We start from the raw sequence: 19216 nt of genomic DNA on the forward strand, positions 1-19216 counted from the left end.
TCTGATGGTTCTTGGCCATGCAGCCTATGTGCGAGCATAATGTCATAGGTTGCGTGGTGCTAATACAAATCTGAAATTTATGCTGTGTAGAAAATAACCCATATAATTGCTGCATGTCTAAGTGAATGTTTCTTCTATTCAGGCATTGTTGAAGCCCTTGTGGAAAGCTTGGGAGACAAACAAGACAGCGTCTGCCGTGCAGTCAGTCACTCGCTACAAGTTATTGGCAACCATTGGCCTAATCTTGTCTTGAGTAGCTGCCATGACTACTTGACAAAGGAGTCAAAAGTAAATATAGTCTTTTTAGTATATATCACCTCCAAGCAACTCTGTGCATGTCTGAATGATACAAATGTTTAATTGAATATGATTTCCTGGTGCAGATCTTCATCCAGAAGTAGAGATAACACGAAAGCAAAGTTGGTAGGGCAAGCACGAACACTAAACTTGCATTACAAATTCGCTTTTATCCTGCCAACTTCGTCATTGTCTTGTCTCCACTTGGTGATTTCAATGTCTAAGCATGAAATTACTTGCCCAGTAGTATGCCTTGTTTAGCAAATCTTGGTCTTTGATGTGGATATTGCCTCATAGAGTGATGCAGCAAAACTTTCGTTTCTTTTCTAGTTGTCATCCTCTCATAGAAACTTGCTGTTCACTGTGATGCATGAAGTGTGCAAAGATTCTGTTGACAAACTAGACAAAGCACTGTTAAACAATGTTTGTAAGACTACAATTGGGGAGATGACACGTACCAAGGTGAGTGGCGGTGCCTTTCTCAACACTTTTCTATTTTGATGGGCAATTTAAGGTTATGGTAGGGCTATTGTATTTCTAAAACCCAAAAGCTTGTTTGTTTCTTTAAATCTAATTTTTTTTTTGTGTGCATTAATGAGATAAGAGAATAGAAACCCCATTTATTCTAATCTGTGGATAATTTTTCTGGGGCTTAGTGCTTGTAACATACAGAGGAAAAAAAACCTCTTAAATTGCTCTTTCTGTTGCTTATAGACCTGCACCTAGTGAGAAAGTGTTTCACTGCCTATGGCTGACCTACACTGTGCTGTAGATGCCACTAAGAAAGCATTGCAGTTATGCTTGTCATGAAAAATAACCACTCATTTGTTTACAACCAAACTGCCATTAAAGGGACCCGCCATGGTTGCTTAGTGTCTGTGGTGTTGGGCTGCTAAGCACGAGGTCACGGGATCGAATCCCTGCCATGGCGGTTCAATGGGGGCAAAATGTGAAAACACCCGTGTACTTAGATTTAAGTGCACGAACCCCAGCTGATCCAAATTTCCAGAATCCCCCACTATAGTGAGCCTCATAATCAGATCGTGGTTTTGGCATGTAAAAGCCCATAATCTAATTCTTAATTTTTTTGCCATTAAGGGGTTAAATATTTAGGTGTAATGGCTGATTTGTAGCTAGTTTAAATATGTAGCTTAACCCTGTAGTGTGGTGTAGTGCATTTCTTGCCTCATTTCTTATGGGATTCTTTGTTAAAATGCACTTTCAGTAAAAATGGCAAGAGCATTTAAGAGTATGTTCGACTACAGCTTTGAAGGCAATCACTTTTTTTTTTCATATCTAAATGTTGTATGGCACCAATGCAGCGAACTATAGGGAAATTTCACCAGATATCAGGATTTTAAGCCTTGTTTGGGAAATAGGCAAAGACATTGAAATGGCAAAACTGCTGACGCGATGGCATGTTTTGATTACAATCACCGCAAATGACCTTTGCACCACATCCGAAGCATGACTTTTGACCATACAACAGTGCAGTGAACGCATCATGCCAAGTAAATGACAGGGTGCAAGGTGGCACAGTACTGCTACTGCAATTTTGCCGTTAGTACCTCTAGCTGTGCTGTCGATGTCTGTGCACTCTGAATGAAATTGTTATTCTGTAAACACATAAACAGAAGAAGACGTCAGTATGTGTATACTTTGTTGTTGCCCAAAGTTGTTTTGTACCTACTGCAAAGCGCCAAGATTACATGGAACCTTATTCGAATTGTAAGGAAGATGGGCACCAGACCTACCTACAGAATGTAAACATCAAAACAGTGCACCACTTCGAGACACCAATGTAAAAGATGTGAATAATTTTCTTCGCATGCTGTATACTGATGCAACACTGCCACACTTGCAGGTCATCTGTAGTGAAGCACAAAATATGTGGCTTTCGTCCACAGCAAAACCCACCCAAACACTTGACCACTGGGACTCTGTCCAAGGTTGCTCTGCCTATCGGCGGTTCCCGGTAAATTTTAGTATATGTAACAGAGATATGCTGAAATATTAAACAAAGCAGTACAGGCACATCTGGCCGTAAGTGGACATGTATACTTAGTGCCAAGCATGACAGTGTAGTTGGGGCATTAAACAGTCAACTACACATGCACATATACTAAAATTTACTGGGAACCGCCGATAGGCAGAGCAACCTTGGACAGAGTCGCAGTGCTCATGTGTTTGAATGAGTTTTGCTGTGGAAAGATAAAAATTTGCCACATATATTGTGATTTACTACAGATGACATGCAAGTGTGGCAGTGTTGCATCAGTATACGGCATGCAAAGAAAATTATTCACATCTTTTACATTGGTGTCTCGAAGTGGTGCAGTGTTTTGATGTTTACATTCTGGAAGGTAGGTCTGGTGCCTATCTTCCTTACAATTCGAATAAGGTTCCATGTAATCTTGGCGCTTTGCAGTAGGTGCAAAACAACTTTGGGCAACAACAAAGTATACACATACTGACGTCTTCTTCTGTCTATGTGATTTCGAGTAAGAGGCCGCATTGTTAGCATAACAACTTGCACAGTGACATCATTTCAGCTTGAGTCTCGCCACATTTCACAAAAATCTAGGGAAATTTAGGGAAAACTTCATTCGAGTTGGGGGAAAACTGGCATTGGTGGTTGGCAGTATTGTATGGCATGTACAAACAACTTGCTTCAATTACCGAAATATACTAGATGCATCTAGATCAAGTACAGCAGACTCTTGTTAAAATAAAACCTGTTAAGCTGAATTTTCAGATTTGAGGAACACTGTAAATATTTGGCTGAATTCTCATATGCTCAGTGGAAACCAAATCCGCTTAACACAAACTGCAAATTTTTTTAAGCACGGCCCGTATTGTGAAATGTTCTTCCGCGAAACGATCGCCTTAGCCATGCCTCCACCAACGGCGGCCGCTGATTGGCGGTTTTAGCAAAACCAGAAAATAAACAGCGCCATCTAGTAGTTCCGTCCTACGTCATTTTAATGTCATGGTGTCGATGAGTGCTCTTGACATATATTGAATAAACAAACACGTCTTTTGGCATTCGGTTGGTGGTGGAGTGTAGAAGAGATAAATAGGTGGTAGTTCATAGTAGCCTTTTTTGGTGGCGTCTTACACGCGTTGGTTCGTGGCGATATTTGTTGATTCATTTAAAATAAAACCTTTCACACTGCCTTATTCAATTTATTTTACCTAAAGCGGCCGTAACAACTGTAGTCAGTGCGCAGAACCCGTACAGCGGCCACTACACTCGAAAACAACACACCAGAGCCACTCTGCACTCGCACAGTGCGCTCTCTCATGCGATGTGAAGCGTTCGACAGCGCATGTTGGTAGTGCACGCTGACGTCACGCGTAAGCAGTCACTTGATTTATTGAACGTGACTATCGCACCAGCGAAACTGTCGCGGAAGGCAAACGTTCCAGAATATGGCCCCTGAACTTCCGCAGCCACCACTGAGGTCTACTCAGTTCCGTGAGAGGCCAGACAAATTAGCAGACTTGAGGAATATGACTTTGTTAGATACACGCGGAGCAATTGGCATGTCTGTATGCATTAAAGGGACACTAAAGGTTACCAGAAACTCAAGTTAAAGTGGTAGAGCAATGTTCTAGAACGTCTAAGGTGTCAATATAATCGCGAGCAGAGCTTTAGTAACCGAGAAATTGAGGTAAATGCATGACACGATTTGAGACCCCCCAGCGACATTCCGGTACTAGCCCGATGACGAAAGGACTCCTCGTAATTTGTGTTACTAATACTCAACTACTAGTATTAAAAATAGCATTTCATTCGATTATAAGACGAAAAAAAATGCTACTTGTCTACGTCTATTCGATTCTAAGAAAAAATAACATTTTGACGTTACCCTTCAGTAATATGGGTGTTCGAAAGGTTTCGTTTTCGCTCGACTCTGCGCGCTCGACTCTGCGCCGCGCACGCTTTGGAGTTTCAGTAGTTTCGTTATCGCGTCGTGCTGTGAGGGTTCTGATGGCTCGCGAAACTTTCATTTGGAACAAGCAGCGAGAATGCCACGTCCATGTGATGTCGTGGGAAGCCCTCGTTGCTTTCCCGCTCCGGAGAGCCGGTGTCGAGGCCGCCGTCGTAGTACGCAACGACGCCGGCAGTGCGAGCCCTCAGCAGCAAGTCGCGCTCGTCGGTGCTCAAATCGCTGAAGTTGAGCCCACCATCGCGAGCCAATCTGTCGGTGTCAGGGTCCATTGCGACGAGCGTCGAAGTTAGCGTCATAGAATGAAGTACCAGCTTATGGGCGTCTTGCGCTGGAGATTGAGGTATAGTAGCGGCGCCTGGTGGCGGTGCGGGAAACGACATCTGGGTCGTGCCAGCTTGGGTCGTATTGAGCCCTGGCTTTGGCGAAGCACGTTTCTAGGCAGAGTTTTGCGTCGATTCGCACATTTTTATGCCCCGTTGCGAGTGCGAAAAGGCTCGTTGCTTCTCATAGACCACGCCGACCACGCTGCGAGCTCGCCGCAGCCTATAGTTTAACGAAAACGGACTCTCCGTGTGCCGTGGGATGTAATTCGTTTCTCCTTCCGCTAGCCACCATACTCCCGCTTTCGCTCTGCTGTCGGCTCTGTCTTGGCTCTGTTTCTGGCCGCGCGTTCGCGTTTTGCGCAGAAAAGCCGTAGCGCCGTCTGCGGACGCCGTTCTACTCACCGATGGCGCAACGTCACTATGAGACCATGATGTCAGTACTCCTCGATCGGAGGGCGGGCGATTTGAACTGCGCTAGAGGTACGCGGACGCTTCAGAATGCATTTTCTCTTAAAGTAAGTCTCTCCTTGGCACGAAACAAGCGTTTCAAGGTTTCTGTGATGGTATTTCAACAGTCCACGTTGACTTAATAGTAACCTTTAGTGTCCCTTTAAGAGCCACACCAACACCAATAATAACATAGAAACCTGCTGAGTTGATAGCATAAAAACAATTGTTGGAGGGCCCCGGAGGTGTCTCTGCAGACCAATAATTATCAACCTGCACACTCACCAGAACAGGAATTGGCCTCCCTGGTGCAGTATTCAGCCACAACCTTCCTGATGACATCTACAATTAACCAATGGCCTTCAGTCCCGAGCAGCTGCGGCGCACCTGACCAAGGCGGCGGTCAGACCTGTAACACAGCAGAGGGTGCTAAGAATCTCTGGGTTCAGACAGGCCACCAATGGAAACTGATCCTTGCAATGTTTAACACCCGAACCCTCTCGAGTGAGGCTAGCTTAGCAGGACTACTTGAGGAAGTATCAAACATTGTTTGGGATATTATCGGCCTTAGTGAGATTAGAAGAACTGATGAGGCTTATACATGGCTAAATAACAGCCATGTCCTCTGCTCTAGAGGTCTCCCGGATAAGAAGCAATACGGGGTTGGGGTTCCTAATCCATAAGGACCTAGCGGGCAACACTGACGAATTCTACAGCATTAACGAGAGGGTAGCAGTAGTTCTAATCAAACTTAATAAGAGGTATAGATTAAAGGTAGTACAAGACTACGCTCCAACATCCAGTCACAATGATGAGGAATTAGATAAGTTTTATGAAGATGTTGTATTAGCAATGAGAAAAGTGCAAATTCGGTATACAGTAGTAATGGGTGACTTCAATGCAAAAATGGGGAAACAGCAGGCGGGTGAACAGGCATTTGGCAACTACGGCGTCGATTCTAGAAACGCTTGAGGAGAGGTGCTGGTAGAATTCGCAGAAAGGAATAAACTGAGAATAATGAACACCTTTTTCAGGAAACGTAGCAACAGAAAGTGGATCTGGAATAGCCCTAATGGTGAAACAAAACATGAAATTGATTTCATACTTTCTGCCAATCTCAACATAGTGTAGGATGTAGAAGTGATAGGTAGGGTAAAGCATTGATCATAGGTTATTGAGGGCTAGGATTCACCTCAATTTGAAAAGAGAAAGAGTAAAATTGATCAAGAAAAAACGGGTCAACCTAGAGGCAGTAAGGGTAAAAGCAGACAAATAAAGGCTGGTGCTCGCGAACAAATATGCAGCCTTACAACAGAGAGAGGAAGATGACATAGAGGTAATGAATGAAACCGTAACTATTCATTATAAAATATGAAGACGCCAAATAAACGGACACACACAAGAGAAGAGAACGGGACAGGGCGCCCTGTCCCTTCTCTTCTCTTGTGTGTGTACGTTTATTTGGGGTCTTCATATTTTTTAGTGAAGAGCTACCAACTAGCCCAACAAGAAGTGCTTTTAAAACCGTAACTAGGCTGGCTTCAGAGGCAGCAACTGAAGTGGGAGGCAAGGCACCAAGGCAACCAGTAGGCAAGCTCTCCCAAGTAACAAAGGACTTAATAAAGAAGCGACAAAGAATGAAAGTGTCCAACTCATGAGATAAGATAGAATTAGATAGATAGGTATAATAAAAGCAGTAGAAGAATTCTATGCTGACCTGTACAGTACCCAGACGACTCAGGAGTGCTCTATTCGAAACAGTAATGAACAGTATACAGAAACTCCTCCTGTATCTAGAGATGAGGTCAGAAGGGCTTTGCAAGGCATGAAACGGGGAAAAGCAGCAGGAGAGGATGGAATAACAGTCGATTTAATCAAAGATGGAGCAGACATAATTCTAGGAAAATTGGCGGATCTCTATACGAGATTGTAATTGCAAGGGTCTCAGAAAACTGGAAAATGCAAACACTATACTAACCCACAAAGAGGGAGACGTTAAAGAACTGAAAAATTATAGGCCCATTAGCTTACTCCCAGTATTACATTAAATATTTACCAAGATAATCTCCAATAGAATAAGGGCAACACTGGACTTCAGTCAACTGTTGCGTTCTCCAGGGTAGCGTACCCCACTGCTGCCGACAGTTGTTGCGACGCCTGGTTCTTGAATCTCAACCGGCGTTACTATTGGGTAGCGTGGCGTTGTCGGCAGGCTGCGGGTGTCCGGTAGACCATGGCGATCAGGCAGGGACGAGACGACTTCTAGTGCGACACTTGCACGGTTTATTCAATGGTTGGTGAAAGGTAAGAAGAGAATGAAGTGAAAAAGTACATTGCGGGGCCCTTTAAATAGGCCCACTAAAATCGTAGGCGGGATCTTGCTCATGTCAACGTCACGACGTCACATGACATGCACCGAGTCCCACGGTGCTTGGCGGCGGCACCCACTTTCCCAGGACGATGTTTTCCTGAGTTTGCCTCCGCTGGTGGCAACCCGCGGGTCCTGGGGATCGTAGGCAGCTGAGCCCTTCTCTTTCGCGAGTCATTGGTTCGCGGAAAGGGCGTCTGGTTGTGGATGGGCGATTGATCCATTCTCCCAGTTGACGTCTTCACGAGCGTGCCTCCACTGGCGGCAGCCCGTTGGTCCTAAAGGGTTTTCACGCACACACACAAAGGGGCCTGTGAACACTGCGGGGCGTCCGCCAGACCGGCATCCACTCGAGACAACCACAGCAAATTAGGAATCAACCCTTCGTTTCGATGAAGCATGGTGGTAGAGCATCCTTTTTTGCTCAGGGTGTTACACGCCAACCATAACAGCATCTCCGGCAGGGGAGGAAGATCCCGATGCATAGGGGCCAGCAGCCACTGGGCGAGGGATCGCTGTTTCAGCAGCAGAATTTCCCTCAGGGGTGACGAACCCTTGGTTCGTAGTTGGTAATTTCTGGGCGTCGTTCATCACTCCTTGTAGCATTCTTGTGGCTTTTCTCCCTGGTCCGGTCCGGTGAACTCGACTTGCAAACCGTTCTCGCAACTTTTCGTCTCCTGTTTGGGCAAGCAATCACCACAGAACAGTGCTGGACCCACAACCATAGAACGGCGAGCACAATGCCACCTTCCCCCAAGATACACCAAGCTTTACAAAAAAAAAAAAAAAAAAACCCGCTACTGCTTTCCCATCGCTGTCGTGCGTCCTTCCCCCCCCTGAACACTAAAGACAGCCATTTCTTGAAAGCGTTAAGGCGTGGTTACTAAAATCAGCTAATCATCAACTACAACTTCGCGATAATAAAAAAAGAAAGGTATGAAAAAAAAATACCAACGTAAAAATGCCATGGAAACCCGAGTGATCATGAGGCTTTCGTTACTCTAGGGGCAACGACTCAGACCGTCGGCATTGCCATTACGCTTACCCTTCTTGTAGCGAATATCGAAGGTGTACTCTTGAAGAGCCAAACTCCAGCGCAAAAGATGACCGTTTTTCGTAGACATGGACTGCAGCCATGTGAGGGGACAGTGGTCAGTCTCTATGGTGAACCTTGAACCAGCGATATAGCAAGCTAGCTTGCACACTGCCCATACTATGCAGGCGCGTTCCTTTTCTGATGCACCTGTATGCTTCCTCACGACCTGAAAGCATTCTACTGGCGTACAGTATAGGGTGTTTGTTCTCGTCATCTCTCCTTTGACAAAGCACCACCCCCATACCCCTGTCGCTGGCATCACACTGAAGAATGAATGGCTTAGAGTAGTAGTATGCATTCAACACTGGCTGACTCGTTAGTGCTTTCTTCAGCATACTGAAAGCCTTTTCTTTTGCGTCATCCCACTTTACCGTCTGTGGTTCTGTTTTTCTGAGAGCATCTGTTAAAGAACTTGCAATCTCGGAATAATGCGGGATATATCTCTAGTAATACCCTGCCAAACCAAGGAATGCCCTGACGTCCGGCTTGGTGCGTGCTCGTGGGAAGTTGTCTATTGCGGTCAGTTTAACCTCGAAAGGCCGAAGATGGTCTTGCCCTATTATGTGACCTAGATAAGCTACCTCCACGCGCCCTAATTGGCACTTGGGAGCCTTTTCAGCCTCTCGTAGATGACACAACACGGTTTGCAGGTATTGCATATGGTCCGCCCATGATGAAATAAAGATTATGTATGGAAGTGCAAAGTCCTCCATTCCCCCTAGCACATGGCCCATAAGGCTAGAGAAGCAATAGGGAGCATTCTTCAATCCAAAGCTCAGGACTTTTGGCCGAAAGGTTCCTATCGGGGAAATAAACGGCGCAAGCCTGCTTGCCTTCTCGGTCAATGGAACCTGCCAGTACCCTCTGACTGAATTGAACGTGGAGATGAAATTAGCACTGCTAACTCTCTGAAGCCTTTCCTCGATATGCAATATTGGGTAGGTCTGGTCTTTGTGATTAAGTTGAGCCTGCGGTAGTCGATACATGGTCACAGCTCCTTTCCTGGGACCTCAACCAAAATAAGAGGCGAGATATAATCACTCTCTCCAGGTTCGATCACATCTAGCTCTAACATCTTGTTTATTTCAGCAGCCATGACTTGACATTGATGAGGTGAAACGCAATAAGCTTTCGAACGAACAGGGTCCGATGAGGTTAACTCTATATCAGGAACGATCGCAGTGGTCTTGCCAGGTGTGTCTGAAACTATGTCTTTAAATTCAAACACGAGCTCCCTCAGTTCGGCCCTTTGATTGGGTTTCAACTCCACCTGCTCAACTAGCTTGTCCATGGTCTCGTGAATGTCTTTTGCCACCGTTACTGATGTTAACTCTGGAAAGTTGACAGGCATCTCCTCAGGTTGGTTAAGGGACATGTTCACAATGGCCTCCCTCTGCCGGTAGGGTTTAAGTAGATTGCTGTGGTACATTTGTGATGTCTTTAGTTTTCCCGGTACCGTGATTACGTAGTTTGTTTCAGATAATTTCTGAATTATGTCAGCTGGTCCTTCCCATTGAACCTGTAGTTTGTTTTTCAATGAGGGTTTCAGGATCATTACCTTTTCCCCAACTTCAAAGCGTCGCGTCTGACCCGTCCTGTCATAGTAATGCTTAGCATTGCTTTGGGCCTTGCACATTTCCAGCTCAGGAATCATTCTGGCAGGGCTTACATTCAATAACTTTCTCCTGCATTCTGCCTCTCGAGACATTTCAGGCTCTGGGGCTTTCCTGACCTCTTCATCAGCTAGTACACTTTCCGCAATATCCCCTATAGGGCTGTCCTGTTTGGTGCTGGTTGACGAATCCTCCGTGAAACCTGTTTCCTCCATCACTGGACATTTGTACACTGCCTTTGCCGCGAGCTCTCTTGCCTTGGAACAAGTTAGGGCTTGCACTATTCTTTCACTAAACCTGATTCCCCTGCGTCGCAGCAAATATTAAGATTTTTTAGAAAACAAATATGGATACTGTAGCGGGAGATGTGCCAAGACGGCGGCTTCAGTGTCCAGTACTCCATAAGGGCCTTCGATACGAATCTTGGCCACAGGGAGACAAACACTGGAGGCCTCTACTGCTTGCCTTATCCAAGCGGATTCTCCCGTGAACTGGCCTTCATCTATGTAAGATGGATGCACCACGTCCATTGTGGCTGCCGAGTCATGAAGCACCCGACATGGTTTGCCGTTTACCATGAGGTCTCGAATGTAAGGTTCTACCAATTTCAGATTTTCCTCGTTACTAGTTAGTGACATCAACACTAGTTTGGGATTTTTGAATACCACGGAGATATGCCCCGTTTGCTGGCAGTTGTAGCAAACTACTGGTTTCTTTGCCTCGAGAGCTTTATTCTTTTGCCTTTCTGCCCTCTGTTCGGGTGACTCCTCCTTTTTCTTGCTGTTCTTGTCACTAATTTTCACCGAATCTGTCCTTTCCTTTGATTTATACTGACTTGACTTTGACCATCGCTTCGGCTTGTCGGGTCTGTATTTATTCATCTCCTTCTTAGGAGTTTTGTTGCCTTCGAACGCACAGCGAATTACATACTCCTCAGCGAGATTGGCCGCTCTCGTGATAGTGTCCATCCCTGGCCTATCCTGAACCCAATAATTGGTGTTTTCTGGCAACCGGCGGTAGAACTGTTCTAAAGTAACGTACTGCATTATCTTTTCGGCGTCGCCGAGTGCAACATCTTCTCTGAGCCATTCTTTCAGGTTTACCTCCAAGGTGTATGCGAAATTGGAGTATGACTTACTTTTGGCCTTCTCGACCTCTCGAATTTTCGCCTGCATGCTTCTGCTGCTAACCTATACTTTTTAAGCAGACTCGCTTTGACTTCATTGGAGTCCTCTGCTTCTTCTTTCCCCATCCGGGCAATGATATCAGCTACATCATGTGGCAGCAACGTGAGCAAGCGTTGCGGCCACGTGTTTTTTGCGAATTTCGCCTTCTCACATGTGCGCTCAAACTGCATCAGAAAAAGACCTATGTCCCCTCCTACTGCGTAGGGTGCCATCAAGTCTGTCATTCTGCGCTCGCTTTCTTGTGCCTCTGTGCTAGGTCTTCCAGTATTTTGAGCCTTCAGAAACTCAATATCTAGGCGCCTCATTTCGAGGCTGCAGCCCGCTCTTCTTTGTCTTCTAGGCACTTGCGCTCTTCCTTTTCTTCTAAGCGCTTACGCTCTTCTTCCTTATCTGCTATGATCTCTAGGCATTCCTTCAGTTCATCCTGCTCGCTTTCACGTGCCTCTTTGCTAGGTCTTTCAATATTTTGAGCTTTCAGGAGCTCAATCTCTGGGCACTTCATTTCGAGTGTGTTGCATGCAACACGGTTGCGCTCTTCTTTTTCTTCTATGCACTTACGCTCTTCCTTTTCTTCTAGGCGCTTACGCTTTTCTTTTTCTTCTACGTGCTTACGCTCTTCCTCCTTATCCATGATGTTCTCTAGGTATTCCTTCAGTTCATTGTCATCTGCCCCGGTCGCTTCGATCACCTCTATGATCTCCAGCTTTCTCTTTGATTCGGCAATTTGGCGGCCCAACTCTCTGGTCAAGCTCAACAATTCCCACTTCTTTAGCGCCTTCAAGTTCAGTGCTGCTAACTCTTCACTCTATGACAACCTCAACGTACTCAAAACTTCCATCAACGGTTAAAGAAAAATCACTGCTCTGTACTTCTAAAAAAAAATACATAAAGCCAAGTGATATCTTAGTGAAGAAAAGTCGTGCACTCACCATATGCAGTCATGAATCCTGACACCTTCCTTCCGAACGTTGTCACCAGGACGAAGAGGAGACGATCTCTTAGATGTCGTCCAAAGTTGGGGTCTCCAGGGTAGCGAATCCCACTTACTGCCAACCAGTTGTGTTCTCCAGGGTAGCGAACCCCACCGCTGCCGACAGTTGTTGCGACGCCTGGTTCTTCAACCTCGACCGGCGTTACTATTGGGTAGCGTGGACTTGTCGGCAGGCTGCGGGTGTCTGGTAGACCATGGCGATCAGGCAGGGCCGAGACGACTTCTAGTGCGACACTTGCACGGTTTATTCAATGGTTGGTGAAAGGTAAGAAGAAGAGAATGAAGTGAAAAAGTACATTGCGGGGCCCTTTAAATATGTCCACCAAAATTGTAGGCAGGATCTTGCTCACGTCAACGTCACGTGACATGCACCGAGTCCCACGGTGCTTGGCGGCGGCACCCACTTTCCCAGGACGATGTTTTCCTGCGTTTGCCTTCGTTGGTGGCAATCCGCGGGTCCCGGGGATTGTAGGCAGCTGAGCTCTTCTCTTTCGCGAGTCATTGGTTTGCAGAAAGGCCGTCTGGTTGTGGATGGGCGATTGATCCATTCTCCCAGTTGACGTCTTCACGAGCGTGCCTCCGCTGGCGGCAGCCTGCAGGTCCTGGGTTTGCGAAAGGGTTTTCACGCACACAGACAAAGGGGCCTGTGAACACTGTGGAGTGTCTGCCAGACCGGCATCCACTCAAGACAGCCATAGCAAATCAGGAATCCACTCTTCGTTTCGCTTAGGCATGCACACGCACGAAGGGGCCTGTAAGTACTGCGGGGCGCCTGCCAGACTGGTAACCACTCCAGACTACAACAGCAAATTAGGAATGCACTTGTCGTTTCGATGAGGCATGGCGGTAGAGCATACTTTTTGCCCGCGTTGTTGCACTCCAACCCTAACATAACCAAGGGAACAGGCTGGCTTCAGGAAGGGATACTCTACAATGGATCACATCTGTGTAATTAATCAGGTTATCGAGAAATCCGCAGAGTACAATAAGCCTCTCCAAATGGATTTCATAGATTATGAAAAAGTATTTTATGCAGTAGAGATATCGGCAGTCATAGAGGCATTGCGTAATCGGGGAGTACAGAATGCTTACATGAATACCCTGGAAAAGTATCTACAGAGATTCCACAGCCACCTTAATTCTACACAAGCAAAGTAGGAAGCTACATATAAAGAAAGGGGTCAAACAAGGAGACACAATCTCTCCAATGCTATTCACTGCGTGCTTGGAAGAAGTATTCAAGCTATTAAAGCTGGGAAGGTTTAGGAGTAAGGATCGACGGCAAATACCTCAGCAACCTTCGGTTTGCCTATGACATTGTCCTATTCAGCAACACTGCGGACGAGTTACAACAAATGACTGAGGACCTTAACAGGGAGAGTATAAGAGTGGGGTTGAAGATTAATATGCAGAAAACAAAGGTAATGATAAATAACCAGGCAAGGGAACAGGAGTTCAAGATTGCAAGTCAGCCTCTAGAGTCTGTGAAGGAGTATGTTTACCTAGGTCAACTAATCGCAGGGAACCCTGACCATGCGAAGGAAATTCGCAGAAGAATAAAAATGGGTTGGATCGCATACGGCAGACATCGTGAGCTCCTGACTGGGAGCTTACCGTTATCATTGAAAAGGAAAGTATACACTCAGTGCATTTTACCGGTGCTGACATATGGGGCAGAGACTTGGAGATTGACAAAGAAGTTTGAGAACACGTTAAGGGCCGCGCAAAGAGCAATGGAACGAAGAATGCTAGGCATAACTTTAAGAGACAGAAAGAGAGTGGTTTGGATTAGAGAGCAAACGGGTATAGATGATATTGTAATAGACATTAAGAGGAAAAAATGGCGCTTGGCAGGTCATGTAATGCGTAGGTTAGATAACCAGTGGACCATTAGGGTGACAGAATGGGTACCAAGAGAAGGGAAGTGCAGTAGAGGATGGCAGAAGACTAGGTGGTGCGACAAAATTAGGAAATTTACGGGTGCTAGCTGGAATCAGTTGGCGCAGGACAGGGGTAATTGGAGGTCGCAGGGAGAGGCCTTCGTCCTACAGTGGACATAAAATACGCTGATGATGACAGTGCCAGCAAGCAACAACCACTCAGTTGCTTAAAAGTGCATTTGGCTATAATTTGTGTAATGAATATCTTTTAAATAGTCTTTTGCACCTGCCTTTAGTTATTCAGGCTTAGGCATTTAGGGGCTCCAGGAATAGTAGATTTTGAATTTTGTGGATCATTTCTTTTTAAGACAAGCTTCTGATAAGACTAATAGATTTTTGCTGTCTCTGAGTTCATGTTAATCAAAGTCTGTTCTAGTTAAAAAGTTAACCAATTTATCAGTTCACCACATCTCACCCATTCTTTGACATCATCCAACACTGTCACTGACTATGACATACTCTGTATATTACATTACATCAGCTATTACGCTGTGGATTTTTTGCTGTTCTTGATGCTTAAGTAAAATGCGCATCTATTACACAAGTAACTATATAACTAAAGCTGTCCTAGCATACTTGTCCATTGAGCTGCATGTGTTTTATACTTGTTCCCCATGGAATGCTATTGCACTGTGGATTCCTTGCTACAATTGATGCTTGAGTAAAGATTAGACATTGTGCACAAGTGAGCATGTGAGGTTTAAGTGGTGTGGCAATGAAGTTGGAGCAAACTTGCAGGTGAAACTGTAGAGATGGCTTAGGTCTTGTCATTGTGTTTAACATCCTTTCACCATATGTTCAGCTCTAGTAAAGGCTTTTGACAATGCCAGTTTGTGCTAGCTTATTTGTGACCGCACTTTCTATGCTTTCATTTTCTTGTGCAGGAAGTGGCAACAGACAGTGTTCTCTGTGGGATAGTGATAGCCCTGGGCAGACAGTACCCCCTTGAGACAATGGAGCTGGTCCAAGCCAGATTTCAGCCGGGCTCCCTGCCACACCCGCTTGTTTTGGAGACCCTCGCAGGACTGGCCCTTGCCAACCGTCAGTGTCATTATGAAAAAAACACTCTTCTTTGGCTCTCTGCATTGTATTTGAAATGAGAATAGGTTTTCTCCCACATTACTGTTACACTGTTGGGGAAGCTTAGACTCTTAAGATTGGGAGCAAGTGGGCTGGCTTTAATTGTTTGCTTTCCAGTGATTCCTGTAATTGTCATAATTTTTATAAAGAAGGAATATCCAACATGGCGAAAAACCAACCAAAAGGAACCTTGGAAATCTCAATGCCAACAACTCTATTGTACACTGGGTTAGTGCTGTAGGTAAAAAATTTGGAGGATGGTTAAACTTTCCCTGACTGCTTCTCACGCGTCCCGCCAATTGCAGCATATGCAACCATAATGTTTACTGGGAAACACTGGCGGTGAATGCTATGCGTGAAGGTGAGCTTTCTGGTAAAAGTGCAGCCTCTTGCATGGGCCAATCCCGGAGGTAGTGCACAGGTGCTCATAAAAAATTTCATAATTTTCAGGTTCCTCTTATTGTATTGCACTTTTAATATTTCAGTCTAAGAAGATTTCACATAAAAGGCATGCGCTGTCATTTTGTTTCATGACAATTGTTTGTGGGATTTCATTCTCAAAATTCCATGGAATAACTGTCAAGATTGTAAGACAAGGTATGAGCAACTTTAGTGATAGAATGATGTGGCAATATAACTCGCATACAGTATACCACATGTCATATAACAAGGCGTGGCATATACATATACCAAAAATACTGAAATTTTTGCTCACGAAGACGCAGGCATCGGATTCTTGTGACATGGGGACTTTAACGCTTTCGCATTAACATGATTCTTCACGAAGTCTCTAGTGTTCATGCACTGTATCATGGCCAAATTAGGCCTCTGGGCCACATCTGATGTAGCCTGCCACCCAAGGCTTGTTGCACACATCATAGGTGGCACATAAATAATCTTGGAATATTTTGTCTAGATACTGACAGTTTATTTGGCTGTTTATACTTCATTGTTTCTAGCATGTGTTTAGAAAGTTGTAATATTCAATGCTTACTTGTGTGCCAAGTCAAAGTTGCCCTTTCAGAACAAAGTTCTCAGCCAAATACAAGTAATAAACCATTTTTACAACATAACTTAAATTGGAAAAGCACTAACAAAAATCTTGTGATAAAGCATTTCCTGAAAAATAAACAAAACTTGCTAGTTAAATGGTTTCTGTGCTGTAGTTGATTGAGACAATAAAATAACAGCTTTGTGTTGGGGTGTGGCAGCATCAATTCATTGTTTTTGTCTCCATTAAAGGGACACTAAAGGCAAATACTGAGTCGACATGGACTGTTTAAATACCATTCCAGAAACATCGCAACACTTGTTTCGTGCCAAGAAAAGACTTAGTCTATGAGAAAATTGCATCTGAAGGGCCCGAATACCTTTTTCAAAATTCAAATCTCCTGCTACACAACAGAGGGAGTGGTGACATTGCATACGCCACCCCACCCTTTGCTGCCCTCCGTGAGCAAAACGGCGCCCAATAGATGGTAGTGGCGAGCCAAGACAATTGGATTCGCCGCAGCAGCTGCTTTTTGGTTGAGTGGCGTGGACCATTCGGGCATCCCGCAACATCACATGGAAGTTGAATTCTCTGCTACTTGCAGTTTGTGCGAGTTTCGCGAGCCGGAAAAACCAGCGCAGCACGCGATAACGAAACTACTGAAACGCGAAAGCATGGGCAGCACGGAGTTGAATGAAAACGAAACTTTTCGACTGCCTGCGTCATTGTCAAGGGTAATTTTAATGAGTTCCTTTTTATAAAAATGAAATTGAACTGGATGAGTAGCATTTTATTTTGTCGTATAATAGAAAACAAGGATGTTTTCTGCAACGAGTGGTTGAGTACTAGTGACAGATTTAACTGTGGAGTGCTTTCATCATCGGGCAAGTACTTGGAATGTCCCGGGGGAGTCTCTAATCATGCCCTGCATTTACCTTAATTTTTCAATTATTAAGGCTCTGTTCGTGATAATATCGACTCCTTAGAGATTCTCAAGCACTAATCTATCACTTTAGCTTGACTTAATATTTGCCTTTAGTGTCCCTTTAAGTAAAACTAGCTACATTAATATGTAGGTAAATGTGGTTCAAGGGCCACTGGAAACTGTTTAAAATTATTTATATCTTTTTTTGCCTAGAAGTGGATGGCACAATAGCTTGAAGTGATATTTTGTGTAATGCTATTTGCTAACTTGCTAAAAAGCCTTAATTATTTTTACTTCATAAAACCAACAAAGGCATGACTGAAGCCGTATTAATTAAGGGGCTTTAGAATGATTTTTAGTTTTGCACTATATTATGATCAAATTCTACATGTAAATTGTGTATTGGTACACTTCTTATTAAGTATTATTCTGTTGAAAATGTCTTTTTGCACTCTTAGGTAACTCTAAACAGGGGGCTTAAAGGTGTGATGTTTTTTATCCAGCATTTGGTATCATGCCCTTCCTGAAAGCCCTACTTGGCACCATGCTGCCAATGTTGAGCGGAGCTCGCACTGAGCAGCTCAGATGGGCTATGGCATTTGGTAAGAAATGAAATTTGTTCCTTACTGATGAACATTATTTTATACATTATAGTATGGCACACACATTCTGCAATACAGATGATTTTATCATTGCGTGTATACTGTGTTGATATATAGGTACTGTGTCCTTTTCATTTGTTTTGATAACTTTAGGAAATTCCTATGGGCATACCCCTGGATTGTTCATGCTAAAATGGTATACTCAGATTGCATGCTATAGTCTATTTTGCAAAAGAGAGAGAGAGAGAGAGAAGGGATTTTCAATTGCATAATTTGTGTGGTACAAATGAAAGACACTAACATCTGCATGCCAAGCTCTCAAAGATAGAGAAATTAAGTCTCATGTTGATTAGAGGGGCTAAAAGGCCACCAAGCTGCTGCTTTTTACAACAAATAGCTGTTAAAAATTCATTGCATTTTTAATAGGAGTTTTCAAATGGCAAATATTTCTAGTCAAATGGAATGCATATATTAAAAAAATATATATGGAAACATGTACTGAATATTTTTCTGCTTTTGAGTGACAACAAAAATGCAGAGGAAATGTGGCTAAAAAGAAAGACAACTTTCAATACATGCAATGATATTAAAAAGGCTGACTCAACAGCTTTCAAATCAGCAAAAAAGTGAAGCTTCACCACAGTTTATGTTTGGAAGCAGTCTATTACTGAACTAGTCTGCTTTCAGCACTGAATGGTGTGAAAAAGACTGCATTTTTCATTTTGCACTGCAGCAGTTCTGAGCAAAGTATACCTTCAGCGTCTAATAATTGCATCATTGCAATTAATTTTTTTTTTACAGGATACTGCAGGCCCAAAAGAGGGCCCAAGCAGGAGGGGCAAAAGTACATAAAAATATATCCAAGTAACGCGTACAAATATTAGCATATAACAAGATAATATACCTAGCAACAAAGAGGAGTAATAATAGTAAAAGCAGAAAAATGACAAGAAAGAAGGCACGAAATGTACAAATATTAGCAAATAGCAACATCAAGTGCGGGGCAATGAAGCGTAGAAACACAATGATATATAAAGTTGTTTACGCACTTGAAATGCAACCAAATTGTCAAAAGCATGTCACACACGCAGATACACACAAAAAAAGCAGAAAAAAAAACATTTTACGAGGCTGTTAGTACAGCCAACGAGACACAGGATAATCGAACACTAGAAAAGGGATAAGTGTAGGTATAAATTCACAGTACATTAATGCCAGTGAAGTCAAAAGACTTATATGTTCTAAAAAATCAGCATTAGATAACTCTGAAAAAGGTAGGTTGTTCCAATATGTTATGGTTCATGGAAAGAAAGAATATTTGAAAAGGTTAGTTCTGGTGTTATAAGGTGTTAGAGTCAGCATGACGATGCCGGGTTCGATGTGCTGTTAGAGGTTTTAAA

At 44.0% G+C, this 19216-nt stretch overlaps 1 protein-coding gene across 3 annotated transcripts in view; it reads left to right on the forward strand.

The window, feature by feature from the left end:
• The window catches only part of c11.1 (maestro heat like repeat family protein c11.1), a 212376-nt gene that overhangs the window by 3221 nt on the left and 189939 nt on the right, over positions 1 to 19216 (forward strand). For all 3 annotated transcript variants that reach the window (XM_075703967.1, XM_075703969.1, XM_075703968.1), the window contains exons 3-6: positions 143 to 288; positions 628 to 759; positions 15103 to 15259; positions 17718 to 17816. In XM_075703967.1, the coding sequence (XP_075560082.1) occupies positions 143 to 288; positions 628 to 759; positions 15103 to 15259; positions 17718 to 17816 (534 nt within the window). The remainder of the gene's footprint in view (positions 1 to 142; positions 289 to 627; positions 760 to 15102; positions 15260 to 17717; positions 17817 to 19216) is intronic.

The sequence above is a fragment of the Dermacentor variabilis genome, chromosome 1, assembly GCF_050947875.1.
Source record: "Dermacentor variabilis isolate Ectoservices chromosome 1, ASM5094787v1, whole genome shotgun sequence".
Classification (NCBI taxonomy): Eukaryota; Metazoa; Arthropoda; class Arachnida; order Ixodida; family Ixodidae; genus Dermacentor; species Dermacentor variabilis.